We start from the raw sequence: 21,364 nt of genomic DNA, 5'->3' as shown, positions 1-21,364 counted from the left end.
GGAGAAGCTGTGGCTCTGATCCTCCAAGACCTAGCAACAGCCTTTGATATGGTCTACCGCCACACAGTTATAGCAAGGCTGCACAACATAGGCATCCAAGGAGCTGCTCTTAGATGGATCGCCTCTTTCCTTACTGGAAGACCACAAAAGGTCTGCCTCCCCCCTTCACATCTGAACCCAAATAAATCATCTGTGGAGTACCCCAAGGATCCTCGCTCAGTTCCACCCTCTTCAACACTTTCATGACACCTCTGGCCAGCATTGACAAAACCTGTGGACTCAACATCATATTCCACGCCGGTGACACACAACTCATTCTCTCCCTCTCAGAAGACAACACCAACACATTAAGACCAACTTCCATAACTGCATGACAGACATCGCCAAATGGATGACGGACAACTACCTAAAGCCCAATACAGACAAGACAGAGGTACTAATTTTTGGAAACTAAAGCTCCCCATGGAAAAACATCCTGGTGGTCCTCAGAACTCAGACTACTCCTACCCCCACCAACCACGCTAGGAACCTAGGCATAATTCTGGAAAACAAGCTAACCATGACAACTCAGGTCAACTCTATCTCCTCCTCCTGCTTCTTCATCCTCTGCATGCTTCGTACTATATGCAAATGTCTACCCCAAAGGTCAAGATGCACCATCACCCAGGAAGAAAGATAGATAGATAGATAGATAGATAGATAGATAGATAGATAGATAGATAGATAGATAGATAGATAGATAGATAGATAGATAGATAGATAGATAGATAGATAGATAGATAGATAGATAGAACCACTGCCGGAACTTCTATCAGCCCACCAGACACCTCCACTCCGTGTCCCTTTCGCTAACGTTCACCCCCAGCATCCTACGTAGCAGATGCGGCAGTCGCTCATTCTCCTACTTAGCAGTGAAGAAATGGAACAAACTACCCTTTCATCTACAGACCTTCCATCCCTTCCAAAATTCTGAAAGTCTGTAGACCTGGGTATTTGGGTAATCAAATGGACTCTGCCAGCACCTAGATACCCTCACGGGTGACAGGTAGCACTCAGCAAATCTACTGATTGATTGATTTAAAAGGGTAAGTCTGCCTCTCTTTATTTTATTATCAGTTTAAGAATAGGTTAAACAACTTTAAAATACTTTTGAAGTGATTTCTTCATGCATTTGATATTTTAAGTTCATAGTACAAAGGGCGAAAAACGTTGTTTTTATTGGCTGTGACATAAAAACACCAGGCATGCCAGTAAAACACTGGTCACAGACAACCCTGGTCCCTCCTTGTGGCCTAGTAATCAACTATAGGCAAAGTAGAGGTTATAACTTAAGAGTATGAAGCCTCAGTACTCCCTCACAGTCCTTTGACATCGTACTTCACAAACCTTATTGGCAAGGTGCATGACAGCCAGGGTACAGGCCCTTGTGAGTGCTGTCGCCACCTTATCACACTGGTGAATTTGCTTGACATTAGTTGTTTCAGCAGGTACTGCAAATAGTGCAACATTCTCACTAGAGTATATTTGCAGTTATTATTTTACATGAGATAATAGTTTGAAGGCTTGAGATTTACTACGCATTCACATTCTTGTTCTGTCCTGCCACCCAGTGGTTATATTCAGAGTTGCCTATGAGAACTTTTTGATAAAAGAAAAAAAAATCTAGTTTATTAATAATTCAAGTGCTTGTAATCAGACTTATGCATTCCAAGATACCAAGTAGCCAGAATAGCGTACAATAAAATCCCTTTGTTCATTATTTTTCCATTTTTTTCACTTGTGGAATCAAAACTGCCTTTTTACTCCCATCAGCCTTACAAGGAGGCTGGCAGTGTTAAATTAAAAATAGTAAACATAACAAGGCATAAATATATTTCTACTAGTAAGTAACGAGTGCCTTTTGTAGCATAAATAAAACTTCCATCAAAACACAAATACTTATGACCCACCACACATCCACAATGATTGGCAGGAAGAAGGCTAGACCGTCCTCTCTATTCTTCTGCTGGGAACCCCCTAATTAGCTCAGAGAAACAAATCACGGGGACCTAATAACTACCCCAGCTTCAAAACCATGCAAAACAAGAAACACTCCCAGGAACCCAATAACAATACCAATCTTTGAAACCGAAGACAAGACTTTAAAACTATACTTAGCAGAGAGGAGCCCACATGAACGGTAGCAAACAATCACAACTCATGGCAAAAAGAGGCCATAAAAATGGTGTAAACTGCCCTACTCTAAAACACTGTACTATGCACTGTAATAAGACACTTAGGTCATGATTCTGAGTTTCAGAGTACAGGGGCTGCAGTAAATTAGCATGCAATTTTACACTTACCATAGGGTGACCTTAGTACTGCCTTGTCATAATTTGTAACCTCCCATAAGGACTGGCCCTTTTACCTCTGTTGTTACACAGTATGTCTTTTTTGGTCTGTAAGCACTATTCTCTTTAAAGAGTTTCTCCCACTGCAAGCACAACATGCTTTCCAGCAACATTTAGCGTGCCATGCGCGCTTTCACTTTCCAAGCAGCCCTGGACAATGGCAGATGCTTCTTTAAAATGCAATAGGTCTTGCAGTTACAAGATTTTGAACTACTGGCATAGTAAATTACAAGGCCCTTTATTTATGTGTGAATTATCAGAATAGATAAATAATAGGCATTGTCATTTAAGATGCCAATAGCTTAAACTCTTGCAAATGCAAGACCTATTGCATTGCAAATACTTGTTAAACATACACTAGTGTTTATTAAGCTATATTTCAGCTGTTTTATTGAAAACTAATACCAAAACAAAATGGCCTTGAATTGAATTATGATGATCAGAGGGTGGCAGGACATCAGTTAGATTTGATTTTGAAAGCGGAGCTAAGGGAACCAGGTATGAGTTAAGTCATACCATGTTGTGCATGAGTCCTCCAGAACTCCTCTGTGCCTGCACAGTTGATCCACAGCATATACAATCATACAAGGATAGCGGCCAATAACATTTTGTCTTCGGGTTTCCAAGTGAGATCAGCGACAATTCAAACTTTGCTTTTGTTTTCTATCTGATGTCACTTGGAACCCCTCTGTAGAAACAACACTGCTTGTGAGAGCTACCCATCTACATTTCTCTCTCTCTCTCTCTCTCTCTCTCTCAGTTTTCCTTTTATTCCCAGTGGTATTGATCCTATTGCTTAGAGGCACTCTGCTTTTTACCACGATGGGAGGCTTTTCTGCTGATTTCAGTGGTCGTGAAGACAGCTACAGGAGAAAAAACATAAACAGTGCTGGAAGAAGACTGTTTATGTAGTTTAAACACTTACTTACACCCAGCTCTAGAGCAGGAAGTAGGATGCTCCTGCGGTACCGAGCATTGGACAGAGGACAACCTAGTGATGCTCGTGGGAATCAGTGGTTGCTCAAAGACATTTACACTACCCTTGACACTTTTGTGAATCCATGCCCAAGACTCCATTGCATAGACAATTTATGACATCAAGGCAATTTGCTGTAAAGAATAAAGAAAATTTCCCAGGCAGATTTATCAACACGCCATCCCCTTATGTTCACTTTTGTGGGTATTCGAATGTGCATTACTGAAATTTTTTATTTTTGCTTGCTCAAAGAGATGTGTCAGACATCTAGCCTTCTGAACATCTTCATTTTGGGTTAATCTTGCATCTCCAAGTTGCGACCTAACTCATCTGCTATGTTACTTTGTAAGGGCTATTGTTAAACCTGTCAGCCTTAAGATGGTCTTCCCCAATCTTTTTGCCTGCTTGCCTCTAGTTTTGCTGAATTTGTTTTTCTTGGCCTTAGGACTCAGTACACTTTACCACTGCCAGCCAGTGCTAAAGTGCCTGTTCTCACTCCCTTACACATGGTTTTATTGGCATATACCTAATTGGCACACTTAATTTGCTTATAAGTCCCATGTAAAGTGGTATACTGCATACCCAGGGCTTTTAAATTAAATGCTACTAGTGGGCCAGATGCACTTGTTGAGCCACCAACCTAAGTAGCTCTGTAAATCTTGTACCGGGCCTGCCATTTCAGCCTGAAAGTAGTCTCACACTGATGTGTTGACTTGCCATTTAAAGACCCTTGCCAATACTTCAAACCCCCTTTTACTACATATAAATCACCTCTGAGGTAGGCCCTAGGTAGCCCATAGTGCTGGGTGCTGTGTAAGTAAAGGTAGGACATGTATTTTTAAGTTTGACATATTCTGGTAGTTTTTCACTACAGTGAGGCCAAACCCTCCCTTAGGATAACATTGGGGATTCCTTTTAACATTTAATAAGCTGTAATTGCTAATTGAGAGGAGGTTCATCCATCATGTTTAGTTCCTGTGGAATTGCAATGATACATCCTCTCTAATGGCAAAGTCTGAATTATTGTTACAATTTTAAAGATGCCACTTTTAGAAAATTGGCATGTTCCTACTGTTAGCCCTGTGTGCCTGTAGCCTATCTCTGATTGCATGTCTGGGTTGGGTGACAGCTGAGCTTTGTGTAATCCCTCCAAACAGCCACACACAATGGAAGCTTAGGTGTTACTTGATGGGATATTCTGGGAGGATGGGAGGGAAGGAGCTGGGCACAGCCTCACACTTACACCTCAACATGCTGTGTCCTGGCCACACACAAAGGGCTGCATACCCCCCTGTAGTGAGTCTGGGGACAGGAAGGAAGGGAGGACCTCTGTGCCTTTCTAAGACTCTTCTTTGAAGTCTCCTCCACTTCAAAGGCATCACTGGGTATAAGAAATGGACCTCAGACACTACCGCTTCACTACACTTCTGGACCTGTGAATACTCTGCCAGGAAGAAGGACTGCTGTGCTGCGGAAAGAATGCCACTTTACTGGACTGCTGCTCTAAAGGAACTGCATTCTTTCTGGGCTGATCAGCTGACCTCCTGGCCTGGGTGGGAAGGACTAGACCTGCATCAACTGCCCACAGAGTGACTCCAAGGACCTGCTGGCTGTCCTCCTGATCTGAAGTCTCAGGAACATCAAAGACTTTCAACTATCCTGCTTCTGCGCCTGGATTCTGCCATCTGTGAATCTGCCCTGCCAAGTGGTGCCTCCCTAGTCCTGGACCCTTGGAAGTGGGCCTAAGGTGCTTGCAGCACCCAAGCCAGCGCATCCTCTCTCGAACCGGCGCATCAGCGATGTCGTATGAAATATGAACCAGCACATCACCCCTCTTGCAGGACCAGATCCGGCTCATTGCCTCTGTTGCATAGATCAACCTGAATCATTGCCTTCGGAATCATCACTGCATTACACACTCCCTAGCTCGAAGTCTTCGCATCTCCATTGTTGGCAGCCTCAGCAATGATGATGAGAACTCTGCATCGCAGCGTCTGCGCTCATCAGCGCCAAAGCATTGCCACTGCTGCACGAATCAGGCCAGTGCACAGCTGCCACTGTGAGGATGGACACCGGCGCATCGCTTCAACATTGACACATCTCTTCAGCTGCATCCTCCTCGTCGATTCTTGACATCGACACAACCTGTATTATGCTCAGTGGACCGGGCCTGGTTCCTGTAGCTGGTCCGCTCTTTATCATGATCAGCCCAAAGTTTTGACTTTGTCTTGGTCCAGTGCGACCAGATATCCCTTGTTGGCATTGAGTGCTTTCTGGCACTATTTTCACTTAATACTTCAGAAATCAATATCTCCAGTTCTACTTATTGGATTTTTGTCACTTCAGTCTTGTTTTATTTATGAAATTAAGCGCTATTTTTCTAACCTCGTGTGGGATATTTTTGTGTGGTGTTTTCACTGTTTTACTGTTTGAAGTGTTGCACAAATACTTTACACATTGCCTCTTAAGTGACGCCAGCCCGCTCCATGCCAAGCTACCAGAGGGTGAGCGATGGTTAATTCAGGGTGTATTTGTGACTTACCATGATCAGGATTGTGGTTACTGCTGGACCAGGGCTTTTAACCCAGTCAACCAGGAACCCAATTTTTAACAACTAAGATGTGTGCATCTAACAGAACCATTCTCCTGTGCAGGACATATCATCAAAATGATTGAGCATGTCCCTTCAACTGGTATGACTGAGCTTGTGTTGTTCATGAGTTTGTGGTATGATAATAGTGCCTCTTCAAAAGAAAACTTTCTTGACCTGAATCCTTGACTTGTCTTGTACTTCAAGACATTTATGAGTAGCTTCTTCTCTTAAGTATCCTGGTTCATAGTTTGATGCTTTTTAGCATTTGACCTCATCAGCTTCTGAGGAAGACAGTTGTGATAGCATTAACGAAGATCAGTCTTCCAATGGAATTTCCTCCCTTAGGGGCCGATTCCGATGTCGGAGGGACTCAGGTCCGTCCGACATCGGTCTGGAGCCGTAACCGACCGACCTGCTGTCTTCGGTTGGGGCCCTGCAAGTATGATGTGACCGAACCCTGTTCGGTCGCACTCGTATATTTCACAATGGGAGCGTGGATTCTGAGCAGAATGCATGACTGCATTGTAAAAAGCAGGGGTGCAGTTCATCCCTGCACCCTGTGGATGGCACCGCAAGGTGCCTGCCACCGGGTGCAGGGATCAACAGAGGGGCACCATAGGTGCCCCCAGCCCACCATTTGGCAGCCTCACACCCATGGGGCCCTGCTGGGGGCCCCCAGAGACAGTTTCTGACTGCCTTTTTGTGCCGGAAACACCGGCACAAAAAGGCAGTGAAAAACTGCCATCGTACTCCCTCGGTGGTAAAGAGGCGACCGGGGGAGTACTGAAGAATTTCCAGATGGCGGACAGGCTCTGCGAGCCCGTTGTAAACCATCCGGAAATCTGAGTCGGATTCCTTTCCGACCGAGCCCATCGGAATGGCTTGGTCGGAAAGTAATCCGGCCGGCACATTCCAAAGCTGTCGGAAGGGTTCTGAACATCGTTCGGAGCCCTTCCGACTGGAATCGGAATCGGCCCCTCAGTATCTTCTCGTTCCACCATCAGATTGTAGTCACAAAACTACTGCTTGTGCTCTTAGCATACCTATCAAGATGTTCAATTTCCCACCTTATGTGAGTGTGAGGGTCTGGACAAAGATACTATTCTCCTGGAAGCATCGATCCTTTCATCTGTACAAAATACAATGCTTGTTTGACAAACTATTAATGCACCAACAAGCCTGCTGCAAACTTGGGATTTTAGATTAATAGCTAGTGTCATGCATTCTCTAACACAATCCTGATGTTAGGAATATGTAGCATAGATATATTTTTAAATGAAACCAAAGGTCATTTTGTGACAAAAACGACCGAGAAAATAAACTAAGCTAAAATCAGGACTGATATTTGATTAATTTACAAATCATATTCTGACATTGACAGATTTTTCAGCAGGGTGTAAAAGCTTTTTGCATCCCCTCTGGACCTCTGTGGCTGAGCCTGACTTTGATAGCTTCTGTGGCTTTAAACCCCCCCCCAGGAAGACCATGGGAAATTATAGGCTCCTTTACAATGTCTTTGTTAGGCATGATAACCTTCAGCATGGTCTTCTGAATTTTGAAGTATCATGTGCTTATCCTACTGTTTAGATTTCCTTTGGAAGCAAATAGAACTATCTGGTTTCTTCAGAGATTCCTCAGATGTTGATTCCTGATGCTGTTCATTTGTTTTTTCTTCCCCGCCGTGGAGGCCACCATCATCATGTCATGTGTTTCATGCGTGGCTCATCAAGCCTTATGTTTTCCCTTCAAGCACTGCATTAATCATGAATGTCCCATAGGCAGACCAGTTGAGTTGTTGTGTTGGGTTGAGAACAGTTATGGAAACTAAGAGGATGGGATTCTCTCCAAACTTGTTTCACCATTCTGGACACATTCTGAAATTGTTTCTCTCCATCAACAAATACAATCATCACAAGAAAGGATTGCAAATAGGCAAAAAGAACAAACATCAAAGCCTACATGAGACCTACTGCTTATTACCCAATGCTGTTGGGCTCCACAGAATTATAAACATGTTTTCGGAGGAAATAGGTTTCTATAAACATAACAGCTCTGACATATTTAACAAATAAAGCAGTGCACGTATATTCATTTATCTAATTTCAAATTCATGTTAGGCAACGTGCTACATGTAGACTGGCCTGTCTAAAAGTGTAAAAGTATCCACAGTATCCTTCTAATGATTAAACCTGCTTTTGGCGTCCATCTTGTATAGAAGAGCAAACGTTCATATATTTTCCCATCTCTGACTGAGAATGCCAATGTCTGATTCTTAAATGATATCTAGGGCCACCCTTCAACAGGGTCAGAAATGCTGCTTCTGGAGTTTGGGCATAAATTGGGATTGCAAAATGTTCAATAATAACCACGCCCTGCTGTTTCCCACATTGAATCAGTATAGGAAAAATGCAACATTGGTATTTGCACATCCTATAACGGGGGGGGGGCATAGTATTAATATGTTTCTACCATCCTAAGGTACGGAAAGTAGAATGATGCAATAATACTTAAACAATTAAATATAGCTCCGTCCATAAATGGTATTTACGGGTGTCGTGTCTCTATCCTCAAATAGAATGAATATTGAGATCCAGGGGTGTAATGCAGAACTAAACCTTCAGTGAGCCCCCAACACCTCGGGGGGGGACATTAAGTACATGGCTGGCCATAGACTATCTGCGGGATATGAGAGATCTCTGGGCCCCTCATCACATGATGCAGGATGGTCCCATCATTTTGTGTTACGCCAACGATGACGTCCTTAGTCTAACAACAACAACAGGGGATGAAAACATGGTGCTTGCGATATGTTTGTGTTTTTTCATATGGACACTTAGTAAAGCAAAGGGGTGACAGCACATCTTGCCGTCACTGTAAGCTGTGAGATGTGTGCCAGGGATGGACTGAGAACACAAAGCAGCCCTGGCAAATGTATCGGACTGGACCCGCGGAGGGGCAGGGGTTGGACGAAGGTGCAAGTGTGAAGCACTGCTGCTTAACTAAACCGGCCTCCAGCCCTGCTATTTTTTTTATGGGGGCCGATATTGCAGCACTGCTGCAAAAACAGCCCACAGTAACAAAACTAGAACCCACCCGCTTCAAAACCCACACCTTTCCAGACTCCTGGGGAAACGCCGTGTGCCCGCTACAGCCAGTCCGGCCATGATGTGACCTCTAGCATGTATGAAATGACCTGCGATAATGTCTCGAGAGCTATGGTGAAAGGGTACCAGTTCCGCCTCAAGTAGCATTCTGAAGACTTTTCACTTCAGCCCTGAGCAGCACGTTACAGACAGAGCAAATCATTTCCCAGATGGCGATTTTAAGACTGCCACTTTGAGACTAATTAGCATTTATGGATCTTCCGGCGACAATTAAGAAAAAGCATTGATTTATTGGTTTACAAATGATCTAAATCTTACTTTATAGCTGTTTATGCAGCACCGGGGTGAAAAGTGTATGCAGAGCAAAAGCAAATATTAATTACATCGTTTTGGGCTGTCGTGCAATTAAGCATCAAACCATGTTTAAAGAAATAAGAGGCGCAGTTGGATGTTAAGGAGAGGATGATAAAATATTAATTTATGTTATTAATCAAAAGAAACCTCCCATCAGCCACTCCGTTCTGAGGGCTGAAATCAGACATGCTACTCTGAATTTAACCTTGGTGACATAGGCATTGTATTACATACAGGGCACAAGTCGTAAAAAAAGAAGTGGGGGGACGCTGTCACCGGAAGTGACGTCACGACAGGAAGTGACGTCACGAAAGGTGCCGAGCTCCACGCCCCAGAGAGGCCAAAGAGTGAAGTCCAGCTGTTTGGCAGGGGGTACGGCGTCCCCCCGGTAAAATAAGTGGGGGACGCCGTACACCCGCGTGGTACCCCAACTCGAGCCCTGATTACATAAAACACAATTAAATACAGCATGCCCCTGCCAATCAAACCTCGATGCCCATAAAACGGCCACCTCGGCAGTCTTTATCAATGCACCACTCTGAATGGTAGGATAGAATATTAAAACGCGGGCTAGACTAATTTTGGAAACAAAAGAAATAGCTACCTTTCCGACCGTGATGACGGCAGCTTGGGAATTCGGATCTGTACTGATGTCAAAGAAGTCCCGCCCATCTCCATCGATGATGCTGTACTTCATCTCCGCATTTACGCCTTCATCGAGGTCTTTGGCGAGAATTCGGCCCACTAAGGAAGTGACGGGGGCTGATTCAAGTACACTCATCTGGTAATGCTCTGTTGGGACAAAGGAGAAAAAAAACATAGTGCGACTGATGAACAAGTCAATTTTACTAGTAATAGTACTGGTTGGTCTGGTCCTCTCTGTAGCAAACTTTACTACAGAGAGGGCCAGACCAAGACCGTGATTGGCATGGTTGTTATGTTTTTAGTGGCACAGGGATGTTACCTTTACTTATGAATCTGGGCTAGGTAGCCTCTGCCTCGAGAAGGCAAGAGATGCAGCAGGCCTATTTTACCTATTGACTCTCTCACAACCCCTCTTTTATATGAAGAAATGTGCTCATCAATCAATGTATCTGTTTCATTAGAAGGCCTGAAAAGGCAAAAAATGAAACCAAACCACACATACACTTTAACCATCCTTCCATATCGGGTACAAATCCTGATTCGGGTGTAAGCTCCTATTAGCATAAAAGTGGGGACTCCAAATTGGGTCCTCTTTGGGCCACGTCAGGTATTAGCTTACACAATGTTTGGCGTGTACAAACCTGCCACAAATCATTCAAGCACATAGTTCAAATGTTGGATGTGCACACATGGAGAATGGGGAAATCATGCAGAATTAGACAGATACCCTGCATTCCAGGACTCAAACTTGTGATGGTGTGCAAATTTCTCACCTCCAAACTATGAATCGCGCTCTTTTGGAATTAACCGGGTGCACAATTTGGAACCTATATTACATGAAATGACAGCCTAAGTGTCCTTAAGGGAATTATAGGCCTGATTTAGAGTCCGTAAAGACTTAGGCAGATATCCTGTCCGCCTTATTACAAATGCCGTTGGATATAAATTAGGGCTCCCGGTTTTTTTGGTATTTATTTTTTTAACATTTCGGTCTGTATTTATCCATATTTATTTTTGGGCCATTTTATCAGGATTGATATTTATTTTGTGTTTTGCGCATAAATGAAGTTGTGAAACTGTACATTTCCATATTTATTCAACTGATAGATGCACACTCATACTTTGATGTCTGTCGTGTTTTTTAACTATTTAAGCTGCCAAATATTACACAACAATACATCCACTGGTAAATACCAGCATTATACCACAAATGTATATTGACACTTGTCCTTATTTAAAGAAATGTCATCCTGTTTTTTTTAATTTCCCATGCTGTCCATCTGCTCAGATGTTGGGCTATAATTCATGAAAGACACCATGGAGAGTCACTTAAAAGCAGAACAATTGTCTGTATTTATCCACTTTTAAAAATAAATGCAGACAGAAAACCAGTAGCGGTCAGTGGTGGGAGTAGCTGCCAGGCGGTGACATGGGGAGGGGCAGGGTGAGGGGTAGTAACCTATGGGTTACGGAGGATTACAGGTAAGTAAACATAGAAATAAATAAAACGAATTTCGTTGTGCGCACTGCACCCCAAATATGATGCAGTGCACACAACGAAATTAGTGTTATTTATTTACATGTTTTCTTACCTGTAATCTCCGTAATCCATAGATTACTATTCCCCACCCTGCCCCTCCCCCTCCCCACATCACCGCCCGGCAGCTACTCCCACCACCGACTACTACTGCAGAAAACACCTTGTTTTCTGTCTGTATTTATCTGTAAAGATCTGTAAAAACAGAAAACAGGGAGCCTAATGCACTTGTAATATGGCAGACGGGATATCTGTCACAATTGTGAAAGAGTAACTCTTATGCCTAACACTAAATCAGGCCCTATGTGATGTGTGGCATTCCATTAGGATCTTCCTGTTTTCCAACTACGCAGAGCCCAGAACACCTGGGCGTTGATTTTCGCTCAGGTGTTGCTTCACATACCAGTGTGTGTTGCTCCGCTGACATGATTTAACCGAGGCAGCTTCCAGAGCCCATGTGTTTATCGTGACAACTGTGTGATCAATACACTGCATCGATTGTGTGTTAGCAGCAGCCTTGATGTGTGGCCACTCTGACATTTCTTCAGCAAACAGTGCTCTTTTCAAAAAGGGATCGAAGCTGCCACATCACATTGGACACTTGGCCTCCACAAGACAGCGCTTTGTTCAAGCCAATTCACTCACTCAAGGCCTAGATGAAAGATCATTGATTCGCAAATTCTGTAGCAATATCTCTAGATAGGACACTTTAAAAAAAATAAAGCATCAACAAAGCCAGTAGACCTGGCTTTCACGTCGAGCACTGATTAACCTAATTCATAAAAGCCACTGGAGTGAAGAAAACACAAAAAATGCCTGCTTTCTGTACGAAATGCAGGTGTGAGCAAAATCCTTTAACATGCCATGATAGAGTACTTCTCAGACGAAAATAGTCCCTTATGGATTGTAATACAAGCCCTGCATAAGAGATGCTAATAGCACGAGGTACAACAGTAATATTCCTGAGAGCAAGCCAAATAACAGACTAACATATTCACAGCTCAAATTACTTTCATATTTCACCATACTAATTCATCTCTAATCTTTTATGGGTTCCGGAGTAGCAAGCTACTTGCCGAAAAAGTGCTTCAACACATCATCAGGGGTAGCAAGCGCTACATAAATGCAAACCTTTTCCCTCTTCTATCCCTCCACTATCCTTCTCAATCCAAACAACTGACTAACATATCCACCTCTCAAATTACTTTTATATTTCACTATACTAATTCACCACTAATCCTTTATGGGTTCCGGAGTAGCATGCTACTCGCCGAAAAAGCGCTTTGACGCCTCAGGAGGGGTAGTAAGCACTTTATAAATGCAATTACAATACAAAGCCAGGTCTATGTATATTTGTTTGAATTGGTAATACAACGTCAAGAATACAACTATCTCGTCAAGCATTTTTTATTTAAGGATTTGTTATTTACCACCAACTACAAGTTCGTGGTAAATATCGAAAACCTTTAAAAAAGCAATTTTGTGCTTTTTTTAAAGTGTCATGTGGCAGATATATGTGCCACATGTGCACACAAACGATTCATAAAGGGGGTGGTGATGGACAGAGTATCTGAATTAAGCAGAACACTCCTACCCAGTCAAAAGATCAGGGCTTGATCCATCACCATTTTTTAGCTCACTGCACCATCCCAGCTCAGAACCTGGCTACATGCAAATTAGTCTGACCCTGGCCCAGTGCATCATGGGAACAGGGCAGACCAAACTACCAAGCCAATTCTTTACTGGAAAGGAAACAAGCTTCCGGGGACCGGTTTCTGGCATTACAGCCGTCTTCGGCCCGGCTTGCTTGAATCCTGATGGTGCAGTGAGCAAGGGACTCACATCTGAGCATACCCTTCCACACTTGTGGTGGCCAAAACGACATGAGTCCCTTGCTCATTGCACCATCAGGATTCAAGCAAGCCGGGCCGAAGACGGCTGTAATGCCAGAAACCGGTCCCCGGAAGCTTGTTTCCTTTCCAGTGAAGAATTGGCTTGGTAGTTTGGTCTGCCCTGTTCCCATGATGCACTGGGCCAGGGACAGACTAATTTGCATATAGCCAGGTTCTGAACTGGGATGGTGCAGTGAGCAAAAAAACGGTGATGGATCAAGCCCTGATCTGTTGACTGGGTAGGAGTGTTCTGATTAACTCAGATACTCTGTCCATCACCACCCCCTTTTTGTAATTACATGTGCACACATGCACGATTCAGGGGTGCAACAGGGTGTCAATGTGACACCCTGTCACCCTAGAATATGTTCCCCCTATTACCGATTCGGTATTTACCGATTTGGTAATAGTGAATGGCTTCCCATTCATTCCTATGGGCCTCCAGGCCCATAGGAATGAATGGGAATTACCGAATCGGTAAATACCGTATAGGTAATACAGAATATTACCGATTCTGTAAAATTTACAGAATTTTTACCTACATACTATTTACCGATTCTTAAATACCGAATCGGTAAAATTCGGTATTTAAGAATCGGTAAATAGAGATTACCTACATATGGCCCAAGGTGTTTGTTTCAGTTGCACTTATTTATGGTAGGGGTGTAGCTTGGTTAGTATGATCGGGGTGTGAGCTTCAGATTTCCCCACAGCCATGCTGGGACATCTTGTTAAAATACATTAAATGAGAAGCAGGACATGAGGGGCCTAAAAGGGTAAATTGAAAGAAACAGGAGTACAGATTGTTAGGAGTACTTAACGCCACTATTTTTCAAACTAATCAACATTATTTAAGGCCTTTAAAGCATAGAAGAGAGAGTGTGTGTGTGTATTTGTCATTGTGGGCATGTGAGAATCCCATGTAAAATCCAACAGACACTTCACATTACCCGACTGGAAGCACTTGTACTCAACTATTTACTACAGAATATATTGTTTAGGGGGTGTAATGCCCCAAACACGCCCCTCCCCCCGGAGCTACGCCCCTGATCTGTGGTAACTTAAACCAAGAAAAACAATACAGAGTGAACTGGGTTGATGACAATACAGTGGTTCATTTGTGGTGGTAGTGGGCATTATTAGACTTCAACCCAAGCGCAGTGAGAAAAGGCAGGAAAAGAACTGAGGGGGTGAAGAGAAAGATAGGAAAACAGTGCCAAAGAGAGACAAAAGGGATGACTAAGAGCAAGATAAATGGAGAGGATGTGTAGGGTGGTGGAAGAAAGTGACAAGAGATGGAATCAGGTTCATGCAGCATTGGTAATCTGCAACCCTCGTAGTTGGCAATGCCAGTGGCAAGAGAATACTAATAACTTTCGGCCCTGCACTTATTTATTATTTTTTTTTAACAAATTAAGCATTGACAGTCCACTTGGCAACCCCAAACTTCCAGCCAAAAACATCACGAAGTTATGGGTTCTCTACAAGTGGACTCCTACAAATATATCTTCTACTTGACTGGATCATGCATTATAATATTTGATCGACATAATGCAGTAATACATACTCCCCAGACGTTACACAAACCTAAGGCTGGCCCATGCACGAATAACCCTTTCAACCATCACTGTGTCCATCATTCAATAGTCAGACCCCTTGAACATTCTCCATCCTCATTGGATGTCTAAGTCTTATCATTAACTCCGCACTATGGGCCAGATGTATCAAGCGTTTTTCCTGTTTGCAAACAGGAAATAGCCTTTTGGGATGTATCATCCCAAAAGGCCTTCGCAAAATAGGGAATCGCAAAATTACGATTCCCTAATTTGCGACTGCATTTAAGGAATCACAATTTGCAATTCCTTAAATGAAATGCAGGAAGCCCAAAACAATTGTGACCTGCTTTTAAGGAATCGCAAATTATCACCAACTTCAAGTTGGTGGTAATATGCGAATCCCATGAAAAGATGCACTTTTTTGCATTTCTGAAGGTGCCATGTGGCTTACATACATGCCCTTAGGCACATTGACCCAGCTAACAATCTTCTACATGAAGGCGACAACTAAGACTGGGTTGGGTTAATAAATGTAAATGGGATCACGTGAATAAAAAATGTTCGAGAAACACGCCTTACTAGTGTAGTACTAGTGTTTACTAATCAAAATTTTTCAAAAATCTGAATCATGAAATATGCATTGATACCATTCTGTAAGAAAAGTCCTTTACTTTTAATTAAGGTATTGAACAAAAGAATACTTAAACATCATCAATAATAAACGTATTAATCACAATAATATATATTTTTAAAAGAACACATTTGCCATTGGGCAATGTCAAACAATTGTGACCACAACAGTCCCTTAAAACCAGAGCCACTGGAATTATGTGACTGTGCGGCCGCAGGGATTTTCGCATAATTGTAGGTTTGCTGCATTTGCCATGTCATCCATCATCTGCTGCATAATCTGCAGATTTTAACCAAAAAAATGGTTTTAGCTCAAACGGTTCAAAAGCTATTAAAAATGCAGTGATACGTGTTGCAAAGGTTAACTGGTCACCTTTCTGTAACTTATTGCTATATTTAGGTGCCAAACTATTACTAATGAGGTACAACTAATGCCCAGACAGTGCTAAAAAGCTTAAAAATGACAAAATAATGAAGTAATATTATCACAACAAGTACTGTGTAATGTCACACAATTTCCCTTTTCTTGCCGCATAATTTACTCAACCCTGCCACATACTAAGACACTCCTCTGCCGCATAATTCGAGTTGCCCTGACTAAACAGCAAAATATTCCATTAACTACGTTGTGTGTGTGCCTTTTTTTTTTTAAGTCATCTACATTGTTGACTCTGGGCACAATTTATGACATCGTAATTGGTGCACACTGAAACCACTTGCAGACAGTGGTGTAACGTAAAATGTCCTCACACCTTACAGAATGTGAAGAAGGGTCTCTGAGTCTCCCATATGTCTAAGATATGTTTTGGCTTGGAGCTCTATGGGACCACCATCCTCCAGAAGAGTTGTGTGTATCCTGAAGGGTTGGGGGCTCCTCTGCACCGCAGGGGCTACAGGGCCACAGGTACGCCTCTTCATACAGTGCTGTCGAATTTAATGTTACAGGGGCAAATGAGGCGAAAACAGCTTATAGCCACATCGGACTTCTGAAGGAAGAAGGAAATGCTTGAGAAAGGAATGAGAGTCACAGTTGGAAAGCACCAAGAATCACCATGTCATTTTTTTATTATTTGTCTGCAGAAACAAAAAAAACACGAGGAGGGGGCAGATTTACAAGGCCCTTGCGCCGCTTTTATGCCACCGTTGCGTCACTTTGTGACGCAGCAGCGGCGCAAAAGATGCACCATGGTGCGGGGTATTTACAACGTGACACATCTAGGAGATGCGTCACGTTGTAAAGCCCTGGGCCAGAAGGAGGCGTTCCTGTGCAGAGGGCGGTGTTCCAGCGCAGGAACGCCTCCTAAAAGTGGCTGAGTGAAATCTACAAGATTTCACTCAGTCACTTTGGGGCCCATGCTGCGTCAAAACCCTGCGCCTGCTTGAAGCAGGCATAAGGATTGACGCAGCATTAAGAAGATAGGGCTCCCCAGAGCATTGCTGGAGCTGCGTCGCACTTGCGACGCAACTCCAGCCATGCGCCAAAAACAACCTACACAAAGGAATGAAAGAAGTTGCCGAATGGATGAAACTAAGCCGTCTGAAACTGAACTCAGACAAAACAGAAGTCCTCATCTTAGGTACATCCCCCTCTGCATGGGACGACTCCTGGTGGCCGGAAGCCCTCGGAAAAGCACCCATCCCGACTGACCACGCACGGAACCTAGGCATCATCCTGGATTCTTCACTCTCAATGAACAGACAAGTCAGCGCCGTATCCTCTTCCTGCTTCAACATTCTTCGCATGCTCAGAAAAACATTTCGCTGGATCCCCTCCGAAACAAGGAAAACAGTCACCCACGCTCTGGTCACGAGCCGACTCGACTACGGAAACACCCTCTACGCAGGTACTACCGCAAAACTCCAGAAGAAACTCCAACGAATCCAAAACGCCTCAGCAAGACTCATATTAGACATCCCACGCAACGAACACATCTCTGGTCACCTTAAAGACCTCCACTGGCTACCCGTCAATAAGAGGATCACTTTCCGACTGCTTACCCACGCACACAAATCACTCTACGACATCGGTCCAGAATGCCTCAACTCACGACTGTCCTTCTACACCCCCTCCCGCCAACTACGTTCTTCCAGCCAAGCCCTCGCCACTGTACCTCGCATCAACAAGACCACCATGGGAGGCAGATCCTTTTCATACCTGGCTGCTAAAACATGGAACTCACTCCCCGCTAACCTTCGCCTTACCCAGAACCACCTAGCATTCAGAAAGCAACTTAAAACGTGGATATTTGACAGGTAATCCTCCTCCCCCTTCCTAAGCGCCTTGAAACCCTCCGGGTATGTAGTGCGCTATATAAATTCTCTGACTTGACTTGACTTGACATGCGCCACTTTTACGGCACAGATGCGTCACGCATCTGTGCCGTTTTTGCCCCATGGTGCGCCGCAATGTAAATGCGGCGCATCCATGGTGGCGGAGGCATGGCGCACAATAAGGGCGCATCCCTGCTGATATGCAGGGATGCGCCACTTATTGTAAATATGCCCCAAAGTATGTAAAAACCTAAATCTACAGATGTTTCCACACACGTGGACTTTTATTATAATTTCAAGAAAGAAAAGGCAGAGACAGGAAGGCACTCCTGTCGTTCATAGAGGCAGGAAAGTGTTGTCCTCCCTGAACCCTGGCGTAGTAACATTTGTCCAATTCAAAGAGACGCAGATACTCACTCTGAGGAAACCTGGGCGGATTGTCGTTAACGTCACTCAGCGAGATGTTGACGGTGGTGGTGCCGGCTAATCCGCCCAGCTGCCCCCCCATGTCCTTGGCTTGGATGATCACTTCATAGCATTCCTGAGCCTCTCTGTCCATGTTCGTAAGAGCGGTTCGGATTATGCCTGTGGGCCGGGAAAAAGAAGACGTCGTTAGGACGGAATAAATGTGACAGACACTCAAATTGAAGCGCTCGCAGATAATGTAGTGCAATTATCGGAACCAACAGTAGGTGGCAGCAGTTCAACTATTATAAACCGTGGATGGAGCCGTCAGCTGGCAACACAGCCTCAATTTAGTCACAAAAATGCCTTTTTATTGTGGATTAAACATGGAGTTCTGAAACACGCTAGTTTTTCAAGCACCTTTGACTTCTCCAAGAGGCATTACCATCCTCTTTGCCGCCATATTAATATTTTGCATTCATTCCTAACAAATTCACATCCTAGTTCTCTTTTTCAAGGCTACATGTTCACATTCCCTGCTCGCTCTAAAAAGATCTATTTTCATTCAACGGCCGATCAAGAATAATAGAAGAATCACTGGGTGCACCTTTCATGCTCACTCTCCTCGTAACTGAACAGGAGGAATATGCCCTGGGGATTACACTTTCCTGAGCTCGGAATCAGCCCGTAAGATTATCAGTCATAGCTGTCAACTTTTCAGTTGGCTTCATGTACGTCATTTAGGGATCGCCAAGGGTCGCAGCTTCGACCCCTGGCTTGCCCCTTGCTAACCCTAGCACCCCCTTTGCAACCCCTGGCCTCACAAGTGGCAAAATCAGTGCCTGGAACACAGGACCAGCTCACCCTAATGGACGTTTGGAGCTCCGTTTTCATGGTTTTCTATCAAATTTTTATTACACAAAAAGTGAATAATATTATTCACTATTAGTGTGATAAAAATGGAGTATAATTAGATGGAATATAACCCTATCTGACAGGTAAGGTAAGAAAAATTGCTTTTAAATAAATTATGTTGTGTGCATGCTCGTAGGTGAGTGTGTGTATCCGAGAGTGCGTAAATGTGTGTATATGTTTAAGCATCTGTGTGTGTGTGTGTGTGACTCAAAGTAAAGGTCAAATGGTGAGTGATGTCACTTCCGCTACCCCAGGCATTTTGGTGAATTGATGCCCATGGTTGGCTTATGTGTGACAGTTACAACTATCCATTTCCTTAAGTGTGACATTTCAAAGCCTTATGTGTGACACTTTGAGTGACAGTGCATCATTATACATCAAAGCAGTTGTGCCCTTGTAAGTAGATACATTTTAGGAACAAGGGCAATGTCTAGCCGTACTGTGTCAGCTTGGTTAGTGTTCCTGCTACTACGTGGCCACGTGCCACGAGACTTACTTCACTGCTGAAAGGCCAAGAGAACTAGACAGCGACAGCTCTCCCAGGGCAATTATTACAGCTCCATATACATAGGCAACGGAGTTGCTCTCTTACTACATTAAACTCTTGGCACCCATAAATAGACATACCTACCAACTTGAAGAACAATCTCACTGTGCGAGGAGGGGGCGGCACAATGACAGGGGCCGGGCATCGTACTGCGAAGTACCTACGAGAAACGTTTGAGCCACACCCCACCCCCAAGCCCCCCTCTAAAAAAGCTTCCTGATGCTGGTGCCGCCGTCCTGGGGAATTTTTCCAACCGATTAAAGGACGTCGACGGGTCAAAGCCTTGGAAATTGAGCTGGAAAACCACTATGTACAGTGATTTTCAGCTTGTTTTCCCTGTCACCGTGTCACCTTGTGATGGTAACCGATATCATGTGTCTCACGGTGGCACCATGTGAGTTGGCAGGTCTGAAGAGAGCAGGGATGTCTTGACAGCGACTAAAGACAGCATGACACCCCAACACACAGCGGAAGGGAAGCAATTACAGCCATTAAAGTGCTCAGATGTTTCACCCACCAGAGACATCAAGAACCTCTTGAAACCAAATATGGGAACTGTCATATGACCTCCTAGAGACCATCAGCACAGGAAAGCAGTCTCACCCCACCAAAAAAGGAAGCTCTCCCATGAAATCCGACAACATAGACGCCCCTGCCAACCAAGGACAGCTGTGTAGTAAGAATTGCTCTAGAATTATTTTGGCCATTATGTGTACTTTAGAGTTGCCAAGGGGACCATGTCATGTGTGATATGTTCAGACAGTGCTATGGTTCTACCAAATCAATCTTTTTATTCTATGATTTTTCCATCATTCTTTTTTATATAATCGGGGCCACTGGAATGATGTGATACTTTAGCCACACAATTATGGATTTATCACAACTGCTGCACATTTTGCAGCTTTCCACAAAAAAAGTTTATTTCTAGATTAGATGGATCTTAAAATTAAAAAGGCTACATTCATGGCCGTTTAGTGGCAGACCCTTTCCAAAGGTTAACTTTAGTTGTTGATTACATGAGTCTTGGTTACACCTGCTATGTTGTTGCCCTCATCTTGCTAACGCCGGTCGATGTCTACTGGTCCCAGTCTCTTGGGAAAAGTTACTGAGACATTGCAGGGAAGCATCTGATTGGTGCTTCAGTAATAATTCAGCCCAAGTACTAGCAAGGGCTGGGAAGTTTGTTGACATTATTTTAACTGCACTGCACAATGCCCAGCACTAAGAAACAGACAAGTTCTATTTTTATTGTACAAATGAACTTTTTATGAAAGTTAACTATCAGTTATAAGCATTGGGACATTTTTGTTGCCTTCCACACTATACACTTTCTTTTTGGACTAAACGGCTAATTGTGATATATTGCCACCAGCTGAAATGCTGTTTTTGGAACTGACATTTATTTCGTATTGCTAGATTTTATAATGTGTATACAATTTTTAATCCTTAAATTATATTAAGTATCAATATGATGTTTGTATGTTACGGTTTTAATTAACTGTACAATAAAAGTACTGTTGATTGCTGTGAAACGTCTACTAATGCAATG

The 21,364-nt window shown here is 43.5% G+C and overlaps 1 protein-coding gene across 2 annotated transcripts in view; it reads right to left on the bottom strand.

Moving 5' to 3' along the window:
* The window catches only part of CDH20 (cadherin 20), a 1,157,650-nt gene that overhangs the window by 59,612 nt on the left and 1,076,674 nt on the right, over positions 1-21,364 (bottom strand). For both annotated transcript variants that reach the window (XM_078685760.1, XM_078685761.1), the window contains 2 exons: positions 18,366-18,533; positions 10,022-10,209 (listed from right to left, as the gene is read on the bottom strand). In XM_078685760.1, coding sequence (XP_078541886.1) covers positions 10,022-10,209; positions 18,366-18,533 — 356 coding nt within the window. The remainder of the gene's footprint in view (positions 1-10,021; positions 10,210-18,365; positions 18,534-21,364) is intronic.

Source organism: Lissotriton helveticus, chromosome 4_1 (assembly GCF_964261635.1).
Source record: "Lissotriton helveticus chromosome 4_1, aLisHel1.1, whole genome shotgun sequence".
NCBI classification, from domain to species: Eukaryota; Metazoa; Chordata; class Amphibia; order Caudata; family Salamandridae; genus Lissotriton; species Lissotriton helveticus.
This window is presented reverse-complemented; position numbering and strand designations above follow the sequence as displayed.